We start from the raw sequence: 21,722 nt of genomic DNA, 5'->3' as shown, positions 1-21,722 counted from the left end.
GTGAAGGACAAGACACTGGCATGAATCTCGTCTCCAGGGAAGACACAGAAAAGACCTCCTGGAGGGTGTGGCCTTGAAGTGGGTCTTGATGTCCAGGGAGAATTTGAAGAGAGATTGGGAAGATGGGGTGGGACATCTCAGGTGGAAAATAGAAAAAGAAATTCAGTTAGGCTAGAACACAAGACATGGAGGAGAAGAGCCCTTAGGAGGGAGGTTGAGGCTAGGTCAGGAGGCCGGGGCATGCTGCGTAAGGAGGTGGGATTTCACTCTGTGGGCAAAGGGTTCTGCTCCAGGAAGATCACTCAGGCAGCTCAGTGCAAGGTGTGTTGGGAGGAGACACAAGAGATGGGACATCTGGTTGATCTTCTCAAGTCCAGCGCCAACGCTAGCTCAGCAAGTGGACACCAGCGCACTAGCTGGAGGCCACTGCAGTGGCCCGGGTGGAGACCGAGACCAGGACTGAATCAGGGCATGGGCCATGCAGTGCAAATGTGCAACATGTGGGCGGCAGAAAGAAGGCAGGTGTGGGACTTCCCCGGCGGCACACTGGCTAAGACTCCACGCTCCCAAAGCAGGGGGCCTGGGTTCGATCCCTGGTCAGGGAACTAGGTCCCACATGCGTGCCGCAACTAGGAGTTCGCATGCTGCAACTAAGGAGCCTGGCTGCCGCAACTACGGAGCCCACGTGCCCCAACTAAGGAGTCCTGGAGCCGCAACTAAGGAGGAGCCTGCCTGCTGCAACTAAGGAGCTCACATGCTGCAACTAAGGAGCTGGCAAGCCACAACTAAGGAGCCCACCTGCCACAACTAAGACCCAGTGCACCCAAACAAACAAATCAATCAATCAATAAATCTTTAAAAAAAAAAAAAAAAGAAGGCAAGTGTGGGCAGACCGAGGGATAACCACTGTGGGATTACTCGGGTTAAAGTGCCAGGCTGGCTGTAACTCTGTGTGACTCATGGGAGATGTAGGTCATCAGGACTACTGCATGTTCAGAAGGTGACTCTGCTTACGGAGGGCAAACGACACGGGCACCGAGGTCCTTCATGAACCCCCTCAGAGCCACTGGAGGGGACAATTCAGCATCAGGGCTGGAAGATGGCAGGGAGAAGCAGAGCAGGGGGCGACGAGGAGGTCTGGCACCACGATGGGGTAAAGCGTGGCCATAACAATGGACCCTGTGGGCTGCAGTTTGAGTCCTTGTCACAAACACCTTGCTAAGGTTAGTGCCGCTCCTGGGCAGGGGGACTGGGAAGGGATGACCCATGAGGGTGCCGTGCACGTCAAAGGTGGCCGTGAAGGAGAAGAGCTCGACAAAGGGAATTGTGGGGCTGAAAGGGAAGTCAGAGGCGGAAGGGGTGCAGGGAAGATGCTCTGTGTGTAGATAAAATCTCCACCCCTTCTCATCAGTGGTGACCTTCCAGGTAACGGTGGCAGCCACCAGAGGCTCAGGGCCAGGGGCTGTCCAGCCCTGAGTGTAAGGAATTGGGATTTTATTCCAAGTACAATGGGAAGACCACTGAAGAATGGAAGCAAGGCGACTTGATCGCTGTAACTTTGTGAAGATTAGATTACAGGTTGGCAAGAGTGGGCACAGGGCAACCAGTGAGAAACCCACCACAGTTCTCTGGGGGAAATGGTGGTGTCTTGGATTCACGAGGCAGCAACACCTATGGAGAGAAGAGGGTCTGCAGGAGAACCAGATGTGAGGAGAAGAATCAAGGATGATTCCTAGAGTCTTGGCTGGATGCGTAGGTGTGCGTTTACACCATTCACTGAGATGGAAGGTAAAAAACATCAAGAGTTCTGTGCGTCTCTGCTGAGTCTGAGATGCCTAGCAGACGCCCAAGTCAAGATGTCAAATAAGGGCCTCCCTCTAGGGGGAAATTGGGAGTAATCAGTGCCCAGGGCACATGAAAGCCATGGGTCTATGAGCTCCTCTAGGGAGAGCATTGGGAAGAAGAAACAGAGGCCCAGGACAGTCATGGGAGCGTCCAGAGAAGAAGTAACCGAGAGCTGGAAAGAAAGGCAAGGCATGATATGGAAGCGAAAGGAAGAAAGTCTCAAGACAGAGTGACCAGCTGTCTGTGTTGAATGCTGTGCGGACATCCCGGGAGAGGAAGAGAGGTGACCTTAGGTCTGGTCGCACGGGGGTCATAAGACACTCTGATGAAGCGATGAGGGAGGAGCCCAGACCGGAGTGTGCTGAAGAGGCAAGGAGAGGCGAGAAAGCAGAGATGAGGGAGCAAAGTCCTTCCCAAAGGACAGCAGAGAAGCAGGGCAGTGACTGGAGCACAGGACGCTCAGGGGAGCATTTCTGGGGGATACACGAGCTTGAACGCTCACCCGCTACAGAGCGGGAGAAAACGGCAGTGTGGGAGTGACAGGGCACGAAATAGCCATCTCGGAGAGTCAGAAAACAAGTAATTAGGAAGTGGCCTCGGTCCTGCAGGGCTGATGCCCACCTTGAGGTCTGTGTAACCAGTGGATGCAGCTGTGAGGTTTCCTCCAGCCACTTGTTCCAATGTGGCCATGAGCGGCTGAGGTCACCCAGGGTCAGAAGTTACTTATTCAGGCAAAGACAGGAGCATTATTCACAAAAGCCAAGACATGGAAACAACTGAAGTTTCCACTGATGGATGAACAGATACAGGAAACGCGTGTACACACACACACACACACACACACGTATATGTATATATATGCAATGGAATGTTACAGGTACATACAAACCTTCAAGTTGCAAACTTTTCAAAGATGCGAATGTGCGTTCCATCAACGTCAGGCGTGAGTGGAATTGCCGCCTGCCCTCCGTCTCCTGTTGCTGAGGACCCTTCAGCTCTACCGTCGCCCACCTCCTCTCCCTCCTCCAGTCAGTAACTCTTCTTGCCTGTTCACTCGATGCCAGCCCCTGCATGCCGGCTGTTGTAACGGACTACTGTGCTTTTCAAGGGACTGTACGGTAAAATTTTAAATGTTTTCTTTATTTTTTGTGTTTTTTTATGTATTATTTGTGTGAAAAGTATTCTAAACCTATTACAGTACAGTACTATATAGCCAGTTGTGTTAGTTGGGTACTGAGGCTAACTCTGTTGGACTTACGAACAAATTGGCCTTACGAACGTGCTCTCGGAATGGAACTCGTTCGTATGTAGGGGACTTACTGTATTCAGCCATAAAAGAGAAGGAAATCCTGCCATTTGGGACAACATGGATGGACCTGGAGGCTATCACGCTTAGTGAAATAAATCAAACAGAAAAAGACAAATCCTGTAGGATGTCACCTATAAGTGGAATCTTAAAAACAAACAAACAACCTATAAGTGGAATCTTAAAAACAAACAAACAAACTCACAGAAACAGAACAGACTGGTGGTCACCAGAGGCAGGAGGTGACGAGAGCAGATAAAGGTGGTCAAAGGGCACAAACTCCCAGTTACAAAATGAGTAAGTCCTGGGGATGTGATGTACAGCACGGTGACTACAGTTAACAATTCTGTAGTGTATATCTGCCAGCGGCTAAGGGAGTAGATCTTAAAAGTTCTCACCACAAGAAAAAACTCTGTGTGGTGAAGGATGTTAAGTAGACTTACAGTTGTGGTCATTGTGTAATATATACACATCTCAAGTCATTAAAGGTATATGTCAATTATATCTCAGTAAGACTGGAGGAGAAAAATTATCTTTCACTTTCTTCCACTGTCTTTCAGTTGTGAAACAACAATAGCAAAGCTAACTAAAGAGAGATTGGAGGTACCAAGGCCAGCAGGCCCCAGTGTGGTTCCAACGTGAAAGGGTGCTGAGGATTCGGGCCTAGCTCTGCTCTCTCTTAGGAGGAGAAAAAAAGGATGCTAACTTAGGGCTTTCACTACACAGATGACATGAAAACCTGTGTCTCTGTTCCTGTTTTCTCTCCCAACTCGAGTCACATACGCTCCCAGACGTTTCTACGTATTTCTCTTTACATACGTCTTCTAAGAGCAGCACGTGAACCTCCTTGTACGTTCCCACAGCTACTCGATAAAAAAAGGAATAAATCAGGTCACCTCGTTTGCAAATGGCACCTGGATGTGGTCAGGTAGAGAATGACTGGTGTAAAATGGTATTAAAAGAAAGGAATACTGGGGCTTCCCTGGTGGCGCAGTGGTTGAGAGTCCGCCTGCCGATGCAGGGGACACGGGTTCGTGCCCCGGTCTGGGAAGATCCCACATGCCGCGGAGCGGCTGGGCCCGTGAGCCATGGCCGCTGGGCCTGCGCGTCCGGAGCCTGTGCTCTGCAACGGGAGAGGCCGCAGCGGTGAGAGGCCCGCGTACCGGAAAAAAAACAAAACAAAACAAAAAAACAAACAAACGAGGGACAAGGGAGAGAAAAAGGCCACACTCGAACACCTAGGAACCTTTTGTTTTTTCTTTTTCTTTTTTTGGTAAGGGAAGAGTTGTTTTTTTTTTATTGTAAAAAACACATAACATTAAATTTACCATCTTAACCAGTTTTAAGTGTGCAGTGCACTAGTGTGAAGTGTATTGACATTGCTGTGCAGCAGATCTCTAGAACCATTTTGTCTTGCAAAACTGAAACTCTAGGGAATTCCCTGGGGGTCCAGTGGTTAGGAATCCGTGCTTCCACTGCAGGGGGCAACTAAGGGGGATTCCCTGTTCGGTGAACTAAGACCCTGCAAGCCATGCGGCGTGGCCAAAGAAAAAAACCCCAAAAACCTGAAACTCTATACTCTCAAACGCTTATGAACCTTTTCAGAGAGACCCCGCCCAATGGTCAGTGAGGCTCAGACAGGGTCCGGACTCTGACCCCAGGATGAATATTCTTGCCTTCGGAGAAGAGAGAGATGTGGTGTGAACAGAGGGTGGAGCCCCTTCTTCCCTCTTATGCACTTAAAGGCTGGGCCGAGAAGAAAAAAGGCCACAGCCAAGAGACATTTTACCAAAATGCCAATGTGCCGTGCACTCGTAGGGACCACAGGCATTGTTACTTCCAGCTGTGGACACATTCACGGCCATCACTACCTGACAAGAGTCATCCCTCACAAGATTTTCAGAGTTGGCCCCAGAGTTACCTTCACTTCTCTTTTTAAATATCAAACATACCTTGGAATCCTGAGACTATTTGGACAACATCTTCATACACCATCAGAGTAGCAGATCGTTCTGGAAGCAGGCCCAGGCTCAGCGAAGAAAACACTGCAGAAACAAGGATGGATATGAGGGAATTCAAACATTTAAATCAAGATGCCCACTCCAGTTTTTTAAGTACTCTGCATTCCTTGGATTCTCTGATTTCAACTCAGTCAGCAATATTGATTTTTCGCAGTGTGGTATAATAATAAATACATATTTGGTCTCTGCCTCTGGTTCCTGGCTCTTAAATCCCTTGTAATTTCCTGAGTGATCAGAGTATCTTTTGTTCTGATGAGGCGACTCCGGGTGGGCTCCTGGAGGCGGGCTGCTCACCAAAAAGGTCAAGCCATGATGAGAACCTTGGAACATTCAGTCCCACCTGCCATCCTCCAGAGAGGACAGAGGCGGTGGACAGCTCATGACCGATCATGCCTGCCATGACTGCTGAAGCTACCATGAAAGTCCCCAAGGCACGGGCTTTGGGGAACTTCAAGCTGGTGAACAAGTATGTGTGCTGGGAGGAGGGTACACCCCAACGCCACGGGGACAGAAGCTCCTTTTGGACCCTTCTGGGTCTCACCCTATTGTACCTCTTCATGTGGCTGTGTATCCGCATCCTTTATAATATCCTTTGTAATAAACCCGTGAATGTAACTGTTTTCCTGAGTTCTGTGAGCCATGATAGTAAATGAACCCGGGGAGGGGCTCATGAGAACCTCTGATTTATAGCTGGTTGGTCAGGTGACAACCCGGGGCTTGTGTCTGAAGTGGTACTTGGTCTTGTGGGACTGAACCCTTAACCTGTGGCTTCTGAGCTAACTCTGGAAAGTTACTGTCAGAACTGAATTGAATTGCATGTCACCCAGTCGGTGTCCAGAGAGTTGGAGAACTGGTTGGCTTGAGAAAAAACCCACCCATCGGGTGTCAGAAGTACTGTAAACAGAGAGAAAAGAAACAGTTTTTCCTTTAAGTGTTATTAGCAAAAGGCTTTAAAAACGCCAAAAGAGTCCTGCAATCTCTCCTAGAACAACTGCTTGCCCTACAATAGTCAACTATGTATTTTTTATTCGTTAGAAGCTGTTAGTAAAGTATCTGAACCTCCTCCCATTAGGAATCTATTAAAAGTTACAATGTACACACTGCATGGATGTAAAACATTGGGTATTAACATTAAGAAAGACTTTAAAAATATGTGCTTAGATTACTGTGTGCCTCATGATAAAAAAAAAAAACTTCCTTCCCTACTCTGGGAACTAATAAGATGACAGAACTTGTGCTATGTTTTAAAATTCTTGTTTAAGTACCTGGACTTCCAACTAAAAAATTCACAAAGCCTACACGTTTCTGGGGAGATCATGAATTTTAAGAAAAAAACAAATCAACATATTATGGAATAACAATAATCACTAACATCACTGAACCCTCACTAACATGTCAGACATTATTCTAGGTGCTTTAATTTTGGTAATTTATTTAACTCTCAAAACAGCTTTATGAAATAGGTATTATTAACATGCCCATTTGACAGGTAAGGAAACAGATTTATGGATAAGGAATTAACTTGTCCAAGACTCCGCAGCTGGTAAATACTGGAGCCAGGATTTGAACTCTGGAGTCTGACCTCGACTGCTATGCTTCACGGACTCAAATTCAAAGGCTTCTTGGACTCCATCCAGCCTAAGTCTCTAAGTTTAAAGAGGAGGAAAGGGAGGCCTAGAGAGGTAAAGTAACTTTCAAGGATATTAGGAACCAGAAATATCAAATGCTAAGAATATCAATTACTTGGCACAACTGGCTCTGGACAATGCTAGGGGCGACCAGTGAGTGGCTGGCCTTGGACATGACACTTCTCCCTACACATTTATTCCATTTATTTAGCTGCCAATATGTACAAGGCCCAGAGCTAGACGTGCAGAACAGATCGATGTTGGGGGCAGTCTGTGTCCTCAAGGGTTCTACATTAGAAGGAGACTTGGACGCACAACCAATAGCTGTAGGACAAGCAGAACGTGGCAAGTGCCATGACAAAGATAAGGATGTGCCTTGGTGCTATGAATACAATCCAGCAGTTCCTTCAAATATTAAACATAGAGTCACCATGTGACCCGGCAATTCCACTCCCAGGTATATAACCAGGAGGACTGAGAATATATGTTCATGCAAAAACCTGCACATGAATGCTCACAGCAGCATCAGTGATACTAGCCAGAAAGTGGAGACAACCCAACAGCCATCATCTGATGGGCAGATAAACGGAACGTGGTCTATCCACACAACGGAATATTGTTCACCCATAAAAAGGAATAAAGTACTGATTCATGCTACAACATGGACAGACCCGGAAAACACCGTGCTAAGTGAAAGATGCCAGACACAAAAGGCCAACACACTGGAGGATTCCATTCATCTGCAATATGTGGAACAGGCAAATCCATAGCGACAGAGGGATCAGCTGTTGCTGGGGGCTGGGGGGATGGGAAACAGCGAGTCAATCCTAACGGGCATGAGGGTTTTTTTGGAGGTGAAGAAAATAATTCTGGAAGTAGACAGTGGTGATGGTTGCACAACCTTGTGAATTATACACTTTAAAACGGTGAATTGTACGGTGATATGCATTATATCTCAGAAATAAATAAATCAAGCAAGCAAGGAAATAAAAAAGAATTCACCTTGGGGGTTTAAAGTTGGAAGAAAAATCTATACCAAGTTGCGGGAGGGGGGATCAGGTCCTGTGTGTGAGCCAGGACTGAAGGGAGGAAGCCTGACTTGGGTAAATCCTGCAGAACCACATCCCAGGGAAACTTAACCTTCTTTAACAGAGATCCCTTCACCCAAGGGCACAGGGCACCTACTGGCCAGGAAAGAAGAACCAGATTGCTGGTGCTTGTAAGGAACAGCTCACCTCCAGACTTCAGCTTTGCCCTCCCCGCCTCTCTAGGTACAGACCTGGACCACACTGCTCCCTTCAAGAGCTCACACAGAGCCTGAAGGCATTTCCTTGGCCCTGAAAACCTCTGTGTTGTCTGGCTTGGGGGACTCTGAGCTGGAATCACCTGTGATTGGTCTTTCGAGATGCGTGTGACCATTACAGGATGTTTTGAAACGTTTCTTGCCTATAGCATTTGGTGCTTCCAAACATCAGACATCTGCTCCAGCAAACTCCTCTGCAAACCCTATTTCATATACGAGAAAAGATGATTTCTTGTAATGACTATGATGAGACGTGGGTGGTAGAGACACCTGCAAGGGCTTCCTGGGCAGGAGGTGGCAGAGACGCCTCAGACCTGCAGGCAGACGGTATATTACCCATCAGAGAGGAGATGCTGACTGCTGTCTTGTTTTTTGATAAGTAGAGAGAAAGGAACATCTAACTCTACCTGGGAGAGGCTGGAACACTTCTGAGCGCAGAGAACAACCACACTGGGAATTAACGGATAGAAGACAAGCTTGCAGAGAGAACAGTAAAGGAACAACAGTGCAGACAAGCACAGAGCGGGTAAAACGCCAGATTCCTTCAGAGAATAACAAACTGCCCAGGGTGACCAGACCGTGAGAAACGTAGGGAGAAGCGGCTGGGGAGGAGGTCCCTGTGTTCTGTTTAGTCTAAACTTGATCCTGAGGACATCAGATGCCTTTAGGCAGACATATAACGTAGTTAGACAGATATATATATACAGGCACACCTTGGAGATGTTGCGGGTTCAGTTCTAGACCACCCCAATAAAGCGAATATCGCAAAAAAGGAAGGCACGTCAATGTTCTGGTTTCCCAATGCATACAGACGTCACGTTTATATTATACTGCAGTCTATTAAGTGTGCAATAGCATCATGTCTAAAAAACAACAGATATACCTTAATTTAAAAGTACTTTATTGCTAAATAGTGCTAACCATCATCTGAGCCTTCAGTGAGTTGTAATCTTTTTGCAAAAGTAACACGAAAACCACAGATCGCCATAACAAATATAATAATAATGAAATACTGGGAGAATTACCAAAATGTGACACAAACACTCAATGAGCAAATGCTCTTGGGAAAATGGTGCCGATGGACTTGCTCAGTGTAGAGTTGCCACAAACCTCCAATTTGCAAGAAATGCAACACCTGCAAAGTGCAATAAGATGAGGTCTGCCTGCATATATATATGGATGTATAAATATGCATCCATATATAAATACATATCTAATATATAAATATGTATAAAAATAATATAAATATATATTTAAAATACATTTTAAGACACTAATGGTCAGTAACGTAAAGGGCGTTTTGAAGGGGTCAGACTGAGCTGGCCAGAGGCCACTGCAGTAGCCCTGAACTGTTGCAAAAGGCCTGAGCTATAGAGCTCGAAATAATTAAGATGTGGAATCACAGTCTTTAGTGGATGGATGACACTTCATATAGCTAAATTTGTTCCTACCTGCTACCAAAGGTAAAGGGTACTCTCCTTTTGCTGTGGTTCCCTGGTGCCCAATACGTACCCCCTTCCATGCAAGGGGAAAAAAAACCCCACATCCTCCAGGAACTGCTGTCAAGGAGGAGAAAAGAAATCTACTCTCAAATCTCATAAGAACGCGTAAGCAAACAAAACCACGTGCGGACATGTAGTAAAGAAATTATTTTTTAGTTTCAAATTTTAAAAATATTTTAGAAGAGGCTCCCAATTCTTCTCTCCTCCTCGCTCAATTACCTGGAATACCAAAAGTGCACCTCCAACAACAGGCGTGAAAACAATAGTATACTTTGTTTTTCACAGCAGACCAGCCTAAGTTTTGCCCACGTTTTCTGTTAGATTCTAGTTAAGAGGATCTTGTTATGCTGACAGGACAAGCAGAGAAAAAGAAAGACATGGAAGGGTCCTTGAAAATTATTCAGTCTAACTGACTTAGTTTTAGAAACTAGAGATTTGGGCTCAGAAAGCTGTGATGGGCCCCCATGTGTGGGCAGAGCTGGGGACGGGCAGGCCTAGAACCCAGGCATCTTCAAGCCTAGTCCAAAACTCTTTGAATGAAACTACCTATTTTTACCATTATTTACTCATTTAAGAAGAATGGATATTATGAAAATGGTTGCCTTTTTCTCAAATGATCATGTTAACAAAGTCAAAACAAATGTAATTAAAGTACAGTCCGTCCTTATTTGTCGGTTCAGTATTTGCAAATGTGCCTACTTGCTAAAGGTTATTTGTAACCCCAAGTCAATACTTGTGATGCTTTCTACGTGTACGTACAGAGGGGCCAAAAGTCTGAGTCTCCTCCCAGCTAAGGTTGACCAAGGCGATGGACGCTCTGCCTTCTCGTTTCAGCTCTCACGCCATAAGCATCCTTCCTGCAATCAATGTAGTGCTAAGTTTTTGCATTCTTGTGCTTTTTGTTTGTGATTTCCCTGTTTCAAACAGCCCCTGAGTGCTGGCCCAAAGTGCTGTCCAGTGTTTCTAACTGCAGGAGGCTGGGATGTGCCTTATTACACGTTAGAGAAGCTTCCCTTAGCCATGAGTTACGGTGCTGTTGGCCATGAGTTCAAGGTTAATGAACGAGCAATATATATTGAGTCAGGTATCTTGCAATAGAAACACACATCAAACAAGGAGATGTACTGATCAGTGGATGAAAACGTGACCAGAGGCTCTAGGGAACCTAACCCTGCACTTCACCCGGGAGCAATGGCTCAGGATTCATGAACTCAGTGTTCACGGTGACCTTGCAGAATGTAACTCCTGTGATGGTGAGAATCAGTGGTATTTTGTGCTGCTGCCCGCCCCCGCCCCCAGCAAAGGTGGAGTTGAGGTGTCTGGATACCATTTAGACTTCCTCCAGGGTTGTTTCCAGTGATTTCTCAGTGTGAAAAATGGGGGAGGTCAAACATTTTCTTTAGCAAGAACCTAACAAGGACCACCTTTCTTATCATGCTGGCCTTCCCAGGGTTCTGCCCCAGGCCCACTCCCCTCCACTCTCTGGGTGAGATCACTGTTCTGAGTCTCCCTTAAAAGCTGCTGATGACCCCAAACTCCACCTCCACCTCCAAACCTCTTAAACCCCAAACTCTTTTCAAACTAAAGCCCGAACACACTTGGCGTCCCAGAGGCAGCTCCAATCCAATCCATGCTAAATTCATCACCAACTACAATCCCGACACGCACCCCTTTCTCCCCATCTCCCCACCTCCACTCCCACTTCCACCCACCTTTGCCTGAGCCCCAAGCCTGGAGAGAGGGGTGCACACGGGAGGGAGGAAGAGGGCTTCTTTCAGCCGACGGCATTAATCGATCAAGTCAACTCGAGGGAACCACACGGTGGCAGGTCTCCCAAGCCCACCGCCCGTCTGTTACTCCATCCACTCCATCAGCAGCCAGAAACCCGAGACTCAACTTCCATTTCTTCTCATTCGTCCCTTCCCTCACATCTCTCCCACCCATTCTCCAAGGCTTTCTGGATTTTACCTGCTAAATATTTCTCAGGTTTATCTCCTTTTCTCTAACATTTTGCTAAAGGATTTCCTCAGTTGTACCTATTTCAAATCCACTTTCCATAGCTCTCAAAGCAGTGGTCCCAAACTATAGTGAACATCTTTATCCATAAACACCCTGGGGGGCGGGTAGGAGTTGCTTGTGAAAACGCAGATTCCTGGGTCCACCTGACCAGTCTGAATGGCTGAGTCCTGGAATCTGGATCATTATACAAGCACCTTCTTATGCTAATATCTATTCATCCTCAAGACTCAGCTCCCCTCTCAGCCTCTCCAGGAAGCCTTCCTTCATTTGCTCACCTAGGCCAGTGAACTGGTCCCCAGCATCCCCGTAGGCACCTACATCTATCAGAGCATTGATCCCATCAGGAGGCATCGGGTTCTGTGGCTGACGTCATAACTAATCGATGAAGCCCCTAGGGGCGAGTTCTGCGTCTTTAGCTCTGTATCCTCAGTGGCCAGGGCACTGCCTGGCACACAGTAGCTACTCAATAAGTGTAAACTGAACTTAAAGAGAATTTTGTGGCTGAGGGTAGATGCTGGGGCTGGAAAAGGCGGGCACAGTCACGCTTAGCTCCCATGTGCCCCAGGGGCAGCAGGGACCCTGATGGGGCGTGTCCAGTGGCACACAGGTGAGCACTAACGTTGGCATTTTGCCAGGCACTGTGTTAGCTGCTACACGTTTGTCAAGCCCCTACTATGTTGTAGGTACTGTAAGCTAGTGCACCTGCATGAACCACTTTTTACTCAGAACCACTCTACTAGGTGGTATCAGCTCCCTTTTGCAGAGACTGGCATCAAAGTTGGAGGGGCTCAAGCACAGACCCAGAGCCAGAACCCAGGTCCAAAGCCCATGCTCTTCCCACCAGCCCACCCCCACTAGCCTCAGAGCAATAGTGCCGGCAGGTAATGTGGTCCAGGCACTAGATGGAGCCTGAGGTGAGGGGACTGAAGCGGCACAGTCTGCTGCTTCCCACCTACTCCATCCCCAGCTGAACCCACGTCAGGGACCATCCTAGCCCCTTGTGGTAGACCGGCTGCTTTGCAGTGGTGAATGGTAATGTGCTATTGTGATTTATAATAAGTAATATATATTTGGTCTTGGTCTCATCCCTGCCTCACAGCTCCTAAAACCCTTGGAATTTCCTAAGTGATAAGGGCAATAAAGGTATCTTTTGTTATTTATAACAAGCCACTTACCATGGGAGTTTCAGTTAATATAGTAATTTTTGGAAGGCCCCTAGATAACCCAAGGATGGGGGCTGGTTGCCAGGGGAAGGAACCATGTGATTAGAGGGCTGGAACTTTCGGTCTCATTCCCCGCCCCACTGAGCTCCAGGGAGGAAAGGAGAGAGGGGTGGAGGTTGAATAAATCACTAATGGCCAATGATTTAATCAGTCATGCCTACATAATGAAGGTTCCATAAAAAACCAAAAGGATGGGGTTTGGTGAGCCTCTTGGTTGGTGAACACTTGGAGGTGCTGGGAGGGTGGTGCACCTGGAGGGGATGGAAGCTCCACAGCCCTTCCCACAGACCTTGCCCTACGCGTCTCTTCCATCCAGCTGTTCCTTTAATAAGCTTTGTAATAAACTGGTAATCTAGTAAGTACCCGGCTGGTGTCACAGAATCCACAAATTGCTGGATGTGTGGCAAAACGCCCACATGTTTGGTGATCAGACGCGCCAGAAGTGGAGTAGAGTGTTGAGAAGGGAAGAAACACAGCAGTGTTCTTCCTGAGCAGGTGAGAAAGGTGGGAAAGAGAAAGACAGTCTCGCCATCATTCCCCGCCTTTTGGCCAGCCTTGGTCTCAGACCCTGAAGCAAGACGAGAAAGCCCCACTTCAGAGCACCGCCCCGATCCCATCGGCTGGTTACGATCGGTAAGGTACAGAGCGCAACGCTGGGGAAATGAGTTCCATTAAATGGATAGTAACGTACAACCAGCTTCATACCGGGATCCCACCTTTTCCTGCACATAAGGGGCCCCAAAAGCTAAGGCAGTGAATGAACAAGTATTTTCCTGATTGTCTGACTTAACCCTTAACACTTACAAAATTGTTTCTATGTCTGACTCCATCCCTAGCCTGACTATAAGCCCTGTTTTACAGAAAGGTTAAGACCACCTTACCGGGTAACCGGATTGGCTTCCACGGGGCAGAGTTTGGCACGTAGGCGTGCTTTGTGGCGGTGACAATCAGCTGACTGCCCAGCTTATACTGGAATTTGAGGAAGGCGACGCCATCTGTCCCTGAGGTGCCAGAGGCGATGGAGACCTGGTTGGTGAAAATCTCAATGAGGGCATCGGGGACGGGCTGATGGGTGCTGGCATCACTGATGTGGACCTTCAGGGTGACCTCTGGAAGAAGGACAGAGCAACAAAGAACAGTGGCTATTAATTGGGCAACTCCTACAGTGATTCTGCTATAACCGCGATAGGTAGTAGAAAGTGAGGTAGGCTAAGAAAATCTCAATCTACATCCAAAATATAAATCATTTTAACCGGGAATGTTCTCTTCTTAGAGGTCCTTTTTTCACTTTACATGATTTCTTACCTTCCTCAAAACCACTGCCCATAACAAACTACTTTCCCCCTGGCTCCTCCCGGCTCACACGAACAAATAATTGAGAGAAAATTTCTATCCCTTTAAATAAACACAATGCTCTTTTATCCTGCCCAGCGCTGCTGGCAAACACAGCCTAAGCAAGGCTCGGGGCTGCTACAGAAAGACCCTGCAGGTGCTAAGATTTGCAGCAAAATTCAATGGTCCTGGTGAACACGGATGTGTAGAGCTCAGGGTTGCTGTGCTAGTAATCATGAAGACGTTACTGAAAAGTAGTCAAAAATACCTTTAAAAGGGAGGACACACAGTGGAGAAGGTCAGAAGAAGAAAAAAATAAAAGTAAACATTTGAAAAGATGGCTGAAGTTGAGTTAGTAGTATTGGCAAAACCAGAAAACGGATGTGGGAAATGGACTCCAAATTAACGGTAAAAATTACACTGGAATGAATACTTTTCATTTATTCATGCAAGAGATGTGTATTGAACTGTTACCCCACACCTAGAATCATGAGCAACTGTGCACAACTACAGCGGTGAAGGGAAGGGAGTAGACAGGTAAGTGCTATGCCCGGGGGGCATCTGGTGGAGGCACCAAGGGGGCACTTACAGAACAGCACATGCAAAGGCCCAGAGGCAAGCGAAAGCCCTGCTTCCTGGAGAAACGGAAATAGGAAATAGGAAATAGGAAATAGGTTCTGAGAGCTGGAGGGGGAGTGTGAGGGGTACAAAGCCCAGGGAAAGACAAGGCTCGAGGGGCCAACAGGGGCCAGATCAGATGTGGCTTTCTAAGTGACCTAAAAGGATTGCTCTTTATCCTAAGGGCGACCTAAAAGGATCGTTCTTTATCCTTCATTGTTCTTTATCTTTATCGCTCTTCCACCTTGGTAACTTGCTGGAAATCCAATTTATGCGTAGAAACACCTGGTTTTGGACGAAGGATGGACTCAGGGATTGGCAAGACTGGAGACCGAGCATCTAGTTAAAAGATTTCTGTAATAACCCATCAAGAGATGGTGGTGGACCATGGTGGACATCAGTGAAGGGATGCTGATTCCAGATATATTCTAGAACGATCAGTGTATTCTGCTCCAAGAAACCCCCTTTGCTAAGGTATGAAGGGAGTAAACGGTAGCCAGTGACCTAAGTTCACTAGCCACTTAGAGGCGCTACTTGCCATACATTGTGAGCTGCCTCAGTTCTGAAAGCCTTCCTGGTGATTTGGGAGAGGGACGTGGGACAAGGAACCGGTGAGCAGGGAGGCTCACGTTTAAAGAACCACTGGAGAACCGCTGGCTCGGTGGAGAGACCATTGGGGAGGTCAAGGCTGGCTGGGGGCAACCTGAGAGTGAGGGGAGGAGGCGTCCAAGCCCCATGGGAACTGCCCAGCGTGCATCTCTAGCGTTCTAGGCAATTCACACTCTAGGTTTGACCCTCGGCTCTACCAAGCTCTAGCCACATGGCCTTGGGCAAGTTACTTATGGTTTCCAGGTCTTGGTCTCCTCATCTGTAAATGGGGGATGATAACGACATATATCTCAGTATAATTACAAACACAAGCTAGTGCCATTACATTATTCCAGTCACTATGCTTGAAAGCATTCGGTCACAGTGTCCAAGGGTCCCAGGACAGGGCACAGGGAGGAGAGCTGGAGGGGAAAAGGGTATGAAACTAAGTGGAGGGATGAGACATCCTTCTCGGGGGCTAATAACTCAATATCCCAAGCTCTTCCCCAACTGGGGCCACTACACTGACTAGAACTTCTTTCGGTTCGAGAACTTCCACCTTGGTAACTTGCTGGCGATCTCATGATGCGAAAGCAACCTTTTCAATACTGCAAATTTCACTTAATCGATCATTTTCTCACCCTTTTTTCACATACTGATGAGATAGGCTGGGAGCCAGGACCCTTTAGCAGAATGACTGCACCTGGACAAACGTCTCCTTGAGCAACAGAATAGAAAGAAACTATAAAGAAATAAAAAGTAACTGCACGCATGCACAGTTGGGGCAATTATGAACAATAAGATACAAAAGGCCACAAACCAACCGCCACTTCTTAGGGGCCGGGAGCAAAAGCAGGGCCCTGTGCATGGTCCCTGCACACAGCACCAGCAAGGGGGTGGGCAGACCACCGAAGCGACGTGTCCTGCCCAGCCCAGAGACCTGCCCCTGTTGTTACCCCATTTAAGGAACCAGTTCACCCCTCCTCAGGGAGTGAGCAAGAGCACCTATTACTTGCTTCTGCTCCCTCGTGCTGCAGCCTCCCCAATAGAACCTTGCCTGAAGTTTTCGGCTGGCCCCTCCTCAATTTCTACTGATTAAAGGGTCCAAGGGCTCGGGCAGTATCACTTACTTAATCCATTTCTTGACTAGATGACCCTACGGAACACCTAAAGAATCCTAGACCTTGGTGCTATATAAGGTCTGCACCAAATAAATCTCTCAAAACCTTGTAGAGGGGCTTCCCCGGTGGTGCAGTGGTTAAGAATCCGCCTGCCAATGCAGGGGACACGGGTTCGATCCCTGGCCCGGGAAGATCCCACGTGCCGCGGAGCAACTAAGCCCATGCGCCACAACTACTGAGCCCGCGTGCCACAACTACTGAAGCCTGCGCGCCTAGAGCACATGCTCCACAACAAGAGAAGCCACCGCAGTGAGAAGCCCGCGCACCGCAACGAAGAGTAGCCCCCGCTCGCCACAACTAGAGAAAGCCCGTGCGCAACAACAAAGACCCAACGCAGCCAACAATAAGTAAGTAAATAAAATACCTTAAAAATAAAAAAGCCAATTGATGAAACCATTTGTGGAAAGAAAAAAAAATAAAACCCAAAAACCTTGTAGAGAAAAAAAGTGCTACAGAACCTGAACCTGGTTACTTCATACTACAGGAGAAAACTGCCAAAAGAGATAAAATCAACATCAAGAAAATCAAGGATATGGCATTACAAAACATACTTAGTTGATTCCTTCCAATCTTACCATTGTTATCTTAATGCAGGTTTGCAGTATGTACAAACACGCATTTGTTTTCTTATTGAACTGGGGTCTTCCTTGTCCCCAGGTGGTATGGGAAGTTATAAATGAATTAACATGTGCACAGCAGAAATCCTCTCAAACAGGGCAAGTGGGAAAGTGGCTTTATAGTGTTGCAGTGATGATCTATGTAATCTCATGGTAGTGCAACATTTACTAACAAGTGGGATTACAAGGTTTCCGCTTTCTCTTAACTGTTTGCTGAGAAGGCAAAAGCAGCTGAGATTTGGAAAAAGCTAAAGGATTTGTGAATGAACACAAGAAAGGAGTTCTCCTATAATCAACGTCCTAGATTCTACCACTTGAATTGCTTCTAAAACGGGAAGCCTAGTTTATGTTCTGCAATTGTAGTCCTCGGAAGAGATTATGTAGCTACTTCTTTTGGTGTGCTAGGATGTGAAAACATGTCACTATAGTTAAGAACTTATTACAGACCACTGGGGTATCATATTTTTAAAACTTTTGCAATTTGCTTTATTCATATGACAGTACAGCATGAACAGTCTTCTTGTTCAGTGGTTCTATATCTAGTTCATTTTTTTAGAAATGGACTTTATCTTTTAGAGTAGTTTTAGGTTCACAGCAAAATTGAGTGGAAGTCACAGAAATGTCTCACTGGGGTATCATTTTTATAGAAATACTTATATTATCCATTCAACAGCAAATAAAATTATTCCCACTAAATAACAACCAGGGGAGTGATCTTATGATGAGGTGGAACACTATTAACTATTTATTAATCTCATCTTGCAGATAAAAGGAAGCCCCTATACACGGCCACAGACCTAAATGTGCATTAAGATCCACTCCCGGGCGTACATCCGGAGAAAACTCTAATTCGAAAAGATACACGCACCCTAATGTTCATAGCAGCACTATTCACAATAACCAAGACTTTGAAGCAACCTAAGTGTCCCTCGACAGATGAATGGATAAAGAAGATGTGTTACATATATACAATGCAATATTACTCAGCCATAAAAATGAATGAAATAGGGCTTCCCTGGTGGCGCAGTGGTTGAGAGTCCGCCCGCCGATGCAGGGGACATGGGTTTGTGCCCCGGTCCGGGAGGATCCCACATGCCGGGGAGCGGCTGGGCCCGTGAGCCATGGCTGCTGAGCCTGCGCGTCCGGAGCCCGTGCTCCGCAACAGGAGAGGCCACGACAGTGAGAGGCCCGCGTACCGCAAAAAAAAAAAAAATTAAAAAAAAAAAAAGAGAATGAAATAATGCCATTTGCAGCAACCTAGATGGATGGACCTAGAGATTATCATACTCAGTGAAGTAAGTCAGAAAAAGACTTACTTTTTTGATATGATATCACTTATATGTGGAATCCAAAACATGGCACAAATGAATTTATCTACAAAACAGAAACATACTCACAGACATAGAGAACAGACTTATGGTTACCAAAGGGGAAAGGGGGGGAGGATAAATTAGGAGGTTAATAATAAATTAATAAATTAGGCATTAGCAGATACAAGCTACTATATACAAAATAGATAAGCAACAAGGCCCTACTGTATAACACAGGGAACTATATTCAATATCCTGTAATAAACCATAATGGAAAAGAATATGAAGAAGAATATATATACGTATGCGTGTATATATATATATATATATATATATATATATGTGACTGAATCACTGCTGTACAGCAGAAATTAACACAACCTTGTAAATCAACTATACATCAATTGAAAAAAAATAAGATGCACCATGTTTCTTTGTTGGTCATGACAGCTGATGTATCCTGCTGAGACGGGGCACCTGATCACTAATTCGAAGCTGGGACATTATTCTTTTACCCTCTACCCTGAACATCCATCAGCAAGTTCTGCTGATTCTGATTCCGGAATATAGATCTCAAAGCCGGCCTTTCTTTCCCATCCCTTGTTAACACTGCCCTATCTCAGGCCATGGAAATCTATCACCCAGACTGCTATTCAGCCTCTTCACAGAAATTGCCACTGTCTTAAGACCTGATCCCTGAGCTCCCACCGAAGCCAGTATTTCAGGGAGCCACCTGAAATACTGATCTCACCACTTCCTGTCCCCCTTCAAACGCGACAGTTCTCCCCACCAAATGTGGCCGAGGGCCAGATGTGGCCAGCTGCCTGTTTTGTGTGGTCCATAAGCCAAGAATGGTTTTTCCACTTGTAAATGATTGGGGGAAAAATAAATTCAAAAGAATAATAGTGAAATGAAAATTACCTGGAACTTGAATTTGTGTGCATAAATAAAGTTTTATTGGAACACAGCCACGCCCAGTGATTTACATATTGTCCAAGGCGGTTTTTGCATTTTGATGGTGGAGTTTAGAAGTTTTGACAGAGACCTGAGGCCTGCAAAGCCTGAACTATTTACTTTCGGCCCTGTAAAGAAAAATCTGCCCACCCCTGACCTACACGATCCATTTTAAGGCACCCAAGGTCCTCCACAATCCAGTTCCACCTGATCCCCACATACCACAGGCCCCAGACACTGTCCCCCACGTTTCCTACTTTCCTTCCTGCTGCTGCCTCTCATCTGTGTAGGAAATGCCGTTGTCCAACTTCGCTCTCCTGTTGCTAAGACCTGTTCATCCTTTAAAAGCCCTGGTTAAGGTTTATTCGAGAAACTGCTCCCAACTCACCAACTGCTCTCCACACTGGGTTAGAGGCCCCTCACCTGGGTCCTCAGCACTGCATACACTCAGACTGCTCCCTCTCTGTTTCCATCCCAGCCCGTTTTTATTGCACACCAACAATGTGGGTAGACAGTGGTGAATGGACCCCTAACGCTGAGGAGCTCTTGGCTTTAGACATTAAATAAATAAAGACCAAGTATAATTACAAACTGGGAAAAATGCCTCCAAGGAAAGCTGGATACCACAGGACAGCAGGATGGAGGAGAGCCGAATTTCAACTGCGAAGGCCTTTCAAGGAGATGTCACGTAAGCTCAGGCCTGAAGGATGCACAGGAACCCACCAGGCAAGGGGGCGCGGGCGGGGCTACAGACACCTGGAGGTGAGAATGACCTGGTTGCTTAAATGGAGTTAGGACCAACGTGGAGGGAAATTCCGGAGAACAGCTAACCATCTCCTAAGACTGCAGTGTGGGAGCCACCAGCCACAGGGGGGAGTGTCAATTTTTTAAATTCATTAAAATGAAATTAAATTAGAAATTGAGCTCCTTGGATACACCAGGCACATTTCAAGTCCTCAAGCGCCATGTGTGACCAGTGGCTCTCATACTGGACAGCACAGAGAGAACATTTCCACCAACACAGAAACTTCTACCAGACGGCACTGATGATGCATTACAAACGCTCACCTCAGAGTCTGAGTAAAGAGATCCAGGGTATCTGGGTGGCTCAACAAACTCCCAAGGAAAGCACGTCAAGTGTGATTCTGCAGCCCGCCTAGATCTGACCTTGACTCGAGGCCCCTGCAGTGACTTTCAGGTTCCATGTGTTCTCCATCCCACAGCCAAATTACCTCCCAGACTCAGCTCCTACACGGCTCCCATCCCCAATTCAAGGAGCTGCAAGGGGGGCAGGCTCTTTGGGCTGTTTCTTTCCTCAGCAACCTCCCCCCACAAACCCATCCCCCGGGCTCCCTGCCTCACCTCCTGAGCCTATGCTTAAATGAGGCCTTGACTGACCACTAGTTATGTCTTTTAAACTTTTATTATGGAAATGTTAGAACACATATAAAAGTAGAAAAAACAGTATGAGGATCCCCCCAGTATTGATAAGCTTCAAATATCAACTTTCTACCATTCTTGTCTCATCTGTGCTCCCCGCACCCGATTTTCCCTTCCCTCCCCCCCTCCCCCCTCCCCTCCCCCTTCCCTTCCCTTCCCTTTCCTCCTTCCTTTCGTCATTCTTTCCTTCCCTTCCTCATTTTTTTTTTTTCTGAAACATTTTGAAGCAAATCCCAGACATCGTAACATTAGGTCACATTATTTCCCCATAAATACTTCAGTTTACAACAGATGAAGATTTTTAAAAAATACCCCAAATGCCATTAACAGGCCCAGTTTATAGAACCACCTCTTTATATTGTCTCATACCCAGCAAATCTTCAATTTTCTCTGATTGTTTAAAAACAATCGCTTTCACAATTCTGCCCATCCTCTCTAAAATGTCAATCCCAGCGTCTCCCTGAACTTCTGATACTATCGTGCTCTGCCTTCTCTTCTATGCGTTACACTTATCGATTCTAACATGTTTCTAATTTATATGTGTATTAACTGACTCTTCTGGGACATAAACTTTGAGAGAGCTGTTTTGTCTGTTTCTCTTCCCTTCTTTATTCATGTATCCCAAGCACATAGAATAGTCTCTGGCACATAGGCCCTCAATATCTATGCTGAATGAATTACTAAAACTAACAAGCATTTCTGGGTATCATCTGGTATATGGCCTAAATATACCTGTTTTTTGTTGTTGTTCCATTGATTCTTGTTCATTTTTGCTTTATTATTATTACTATTAATTAATTTATTTTGTTTTGGCTGTGCCACATGGCTTGCAGGA

The 21,722-nt window shown here is 46.4% G+C and overlaps 1 protein-coding gene across 1 annotated transcript in view; it reads right to left on the bottom strand.

Moving 5' to 3' along the window:
• Positions 1–21,722, bottom strand: part of FAM171A1 (family with sequence similarity 171 member A1) — a 126,864-nt gene that overhangs the window by 47,108 nt on the left and 58,034 nt on the right. The window contains exons 2-3 of the mRNA XM_022580576.3: positions 13,729–13,956; positions 5,104–5,196 (exon numbers count right to left, since the gene is read on the bottom strand). Coding sequence (XP_022436284.1) covers positions 5,104–5,196; positions 13,729–13,956 — 321 coding nt within the window. The remainder of the gene's footprint in view (positions 1–5,103; positions 5,197–13,728; positions 13,957–21,722) is intronic.

The sequence above is a fragment of the Delphinapterus leucas genome, chromosome 2 (genome assembly GCF_059928025.1).
Source record: "Delphinapterus leucas isolate spDelLeu-1000000601 "Yukka" chromosome 2, BTC_Dleu_Yukka2, whole genome shotgun sequence".
In the NCBI taxonomy this organism is placed as follows: domain Eukaryota; kingdom Metazoa; phylum Chordata; class Mammalia; order Artiodactyla; family Monodontidae; genus Delphinapterus; species Delphinapterus leucas.
Note: the sequence above shows the minus strand (reverse complement) of the source record. Positions and strands in the feature narration are given on the sequence as shown.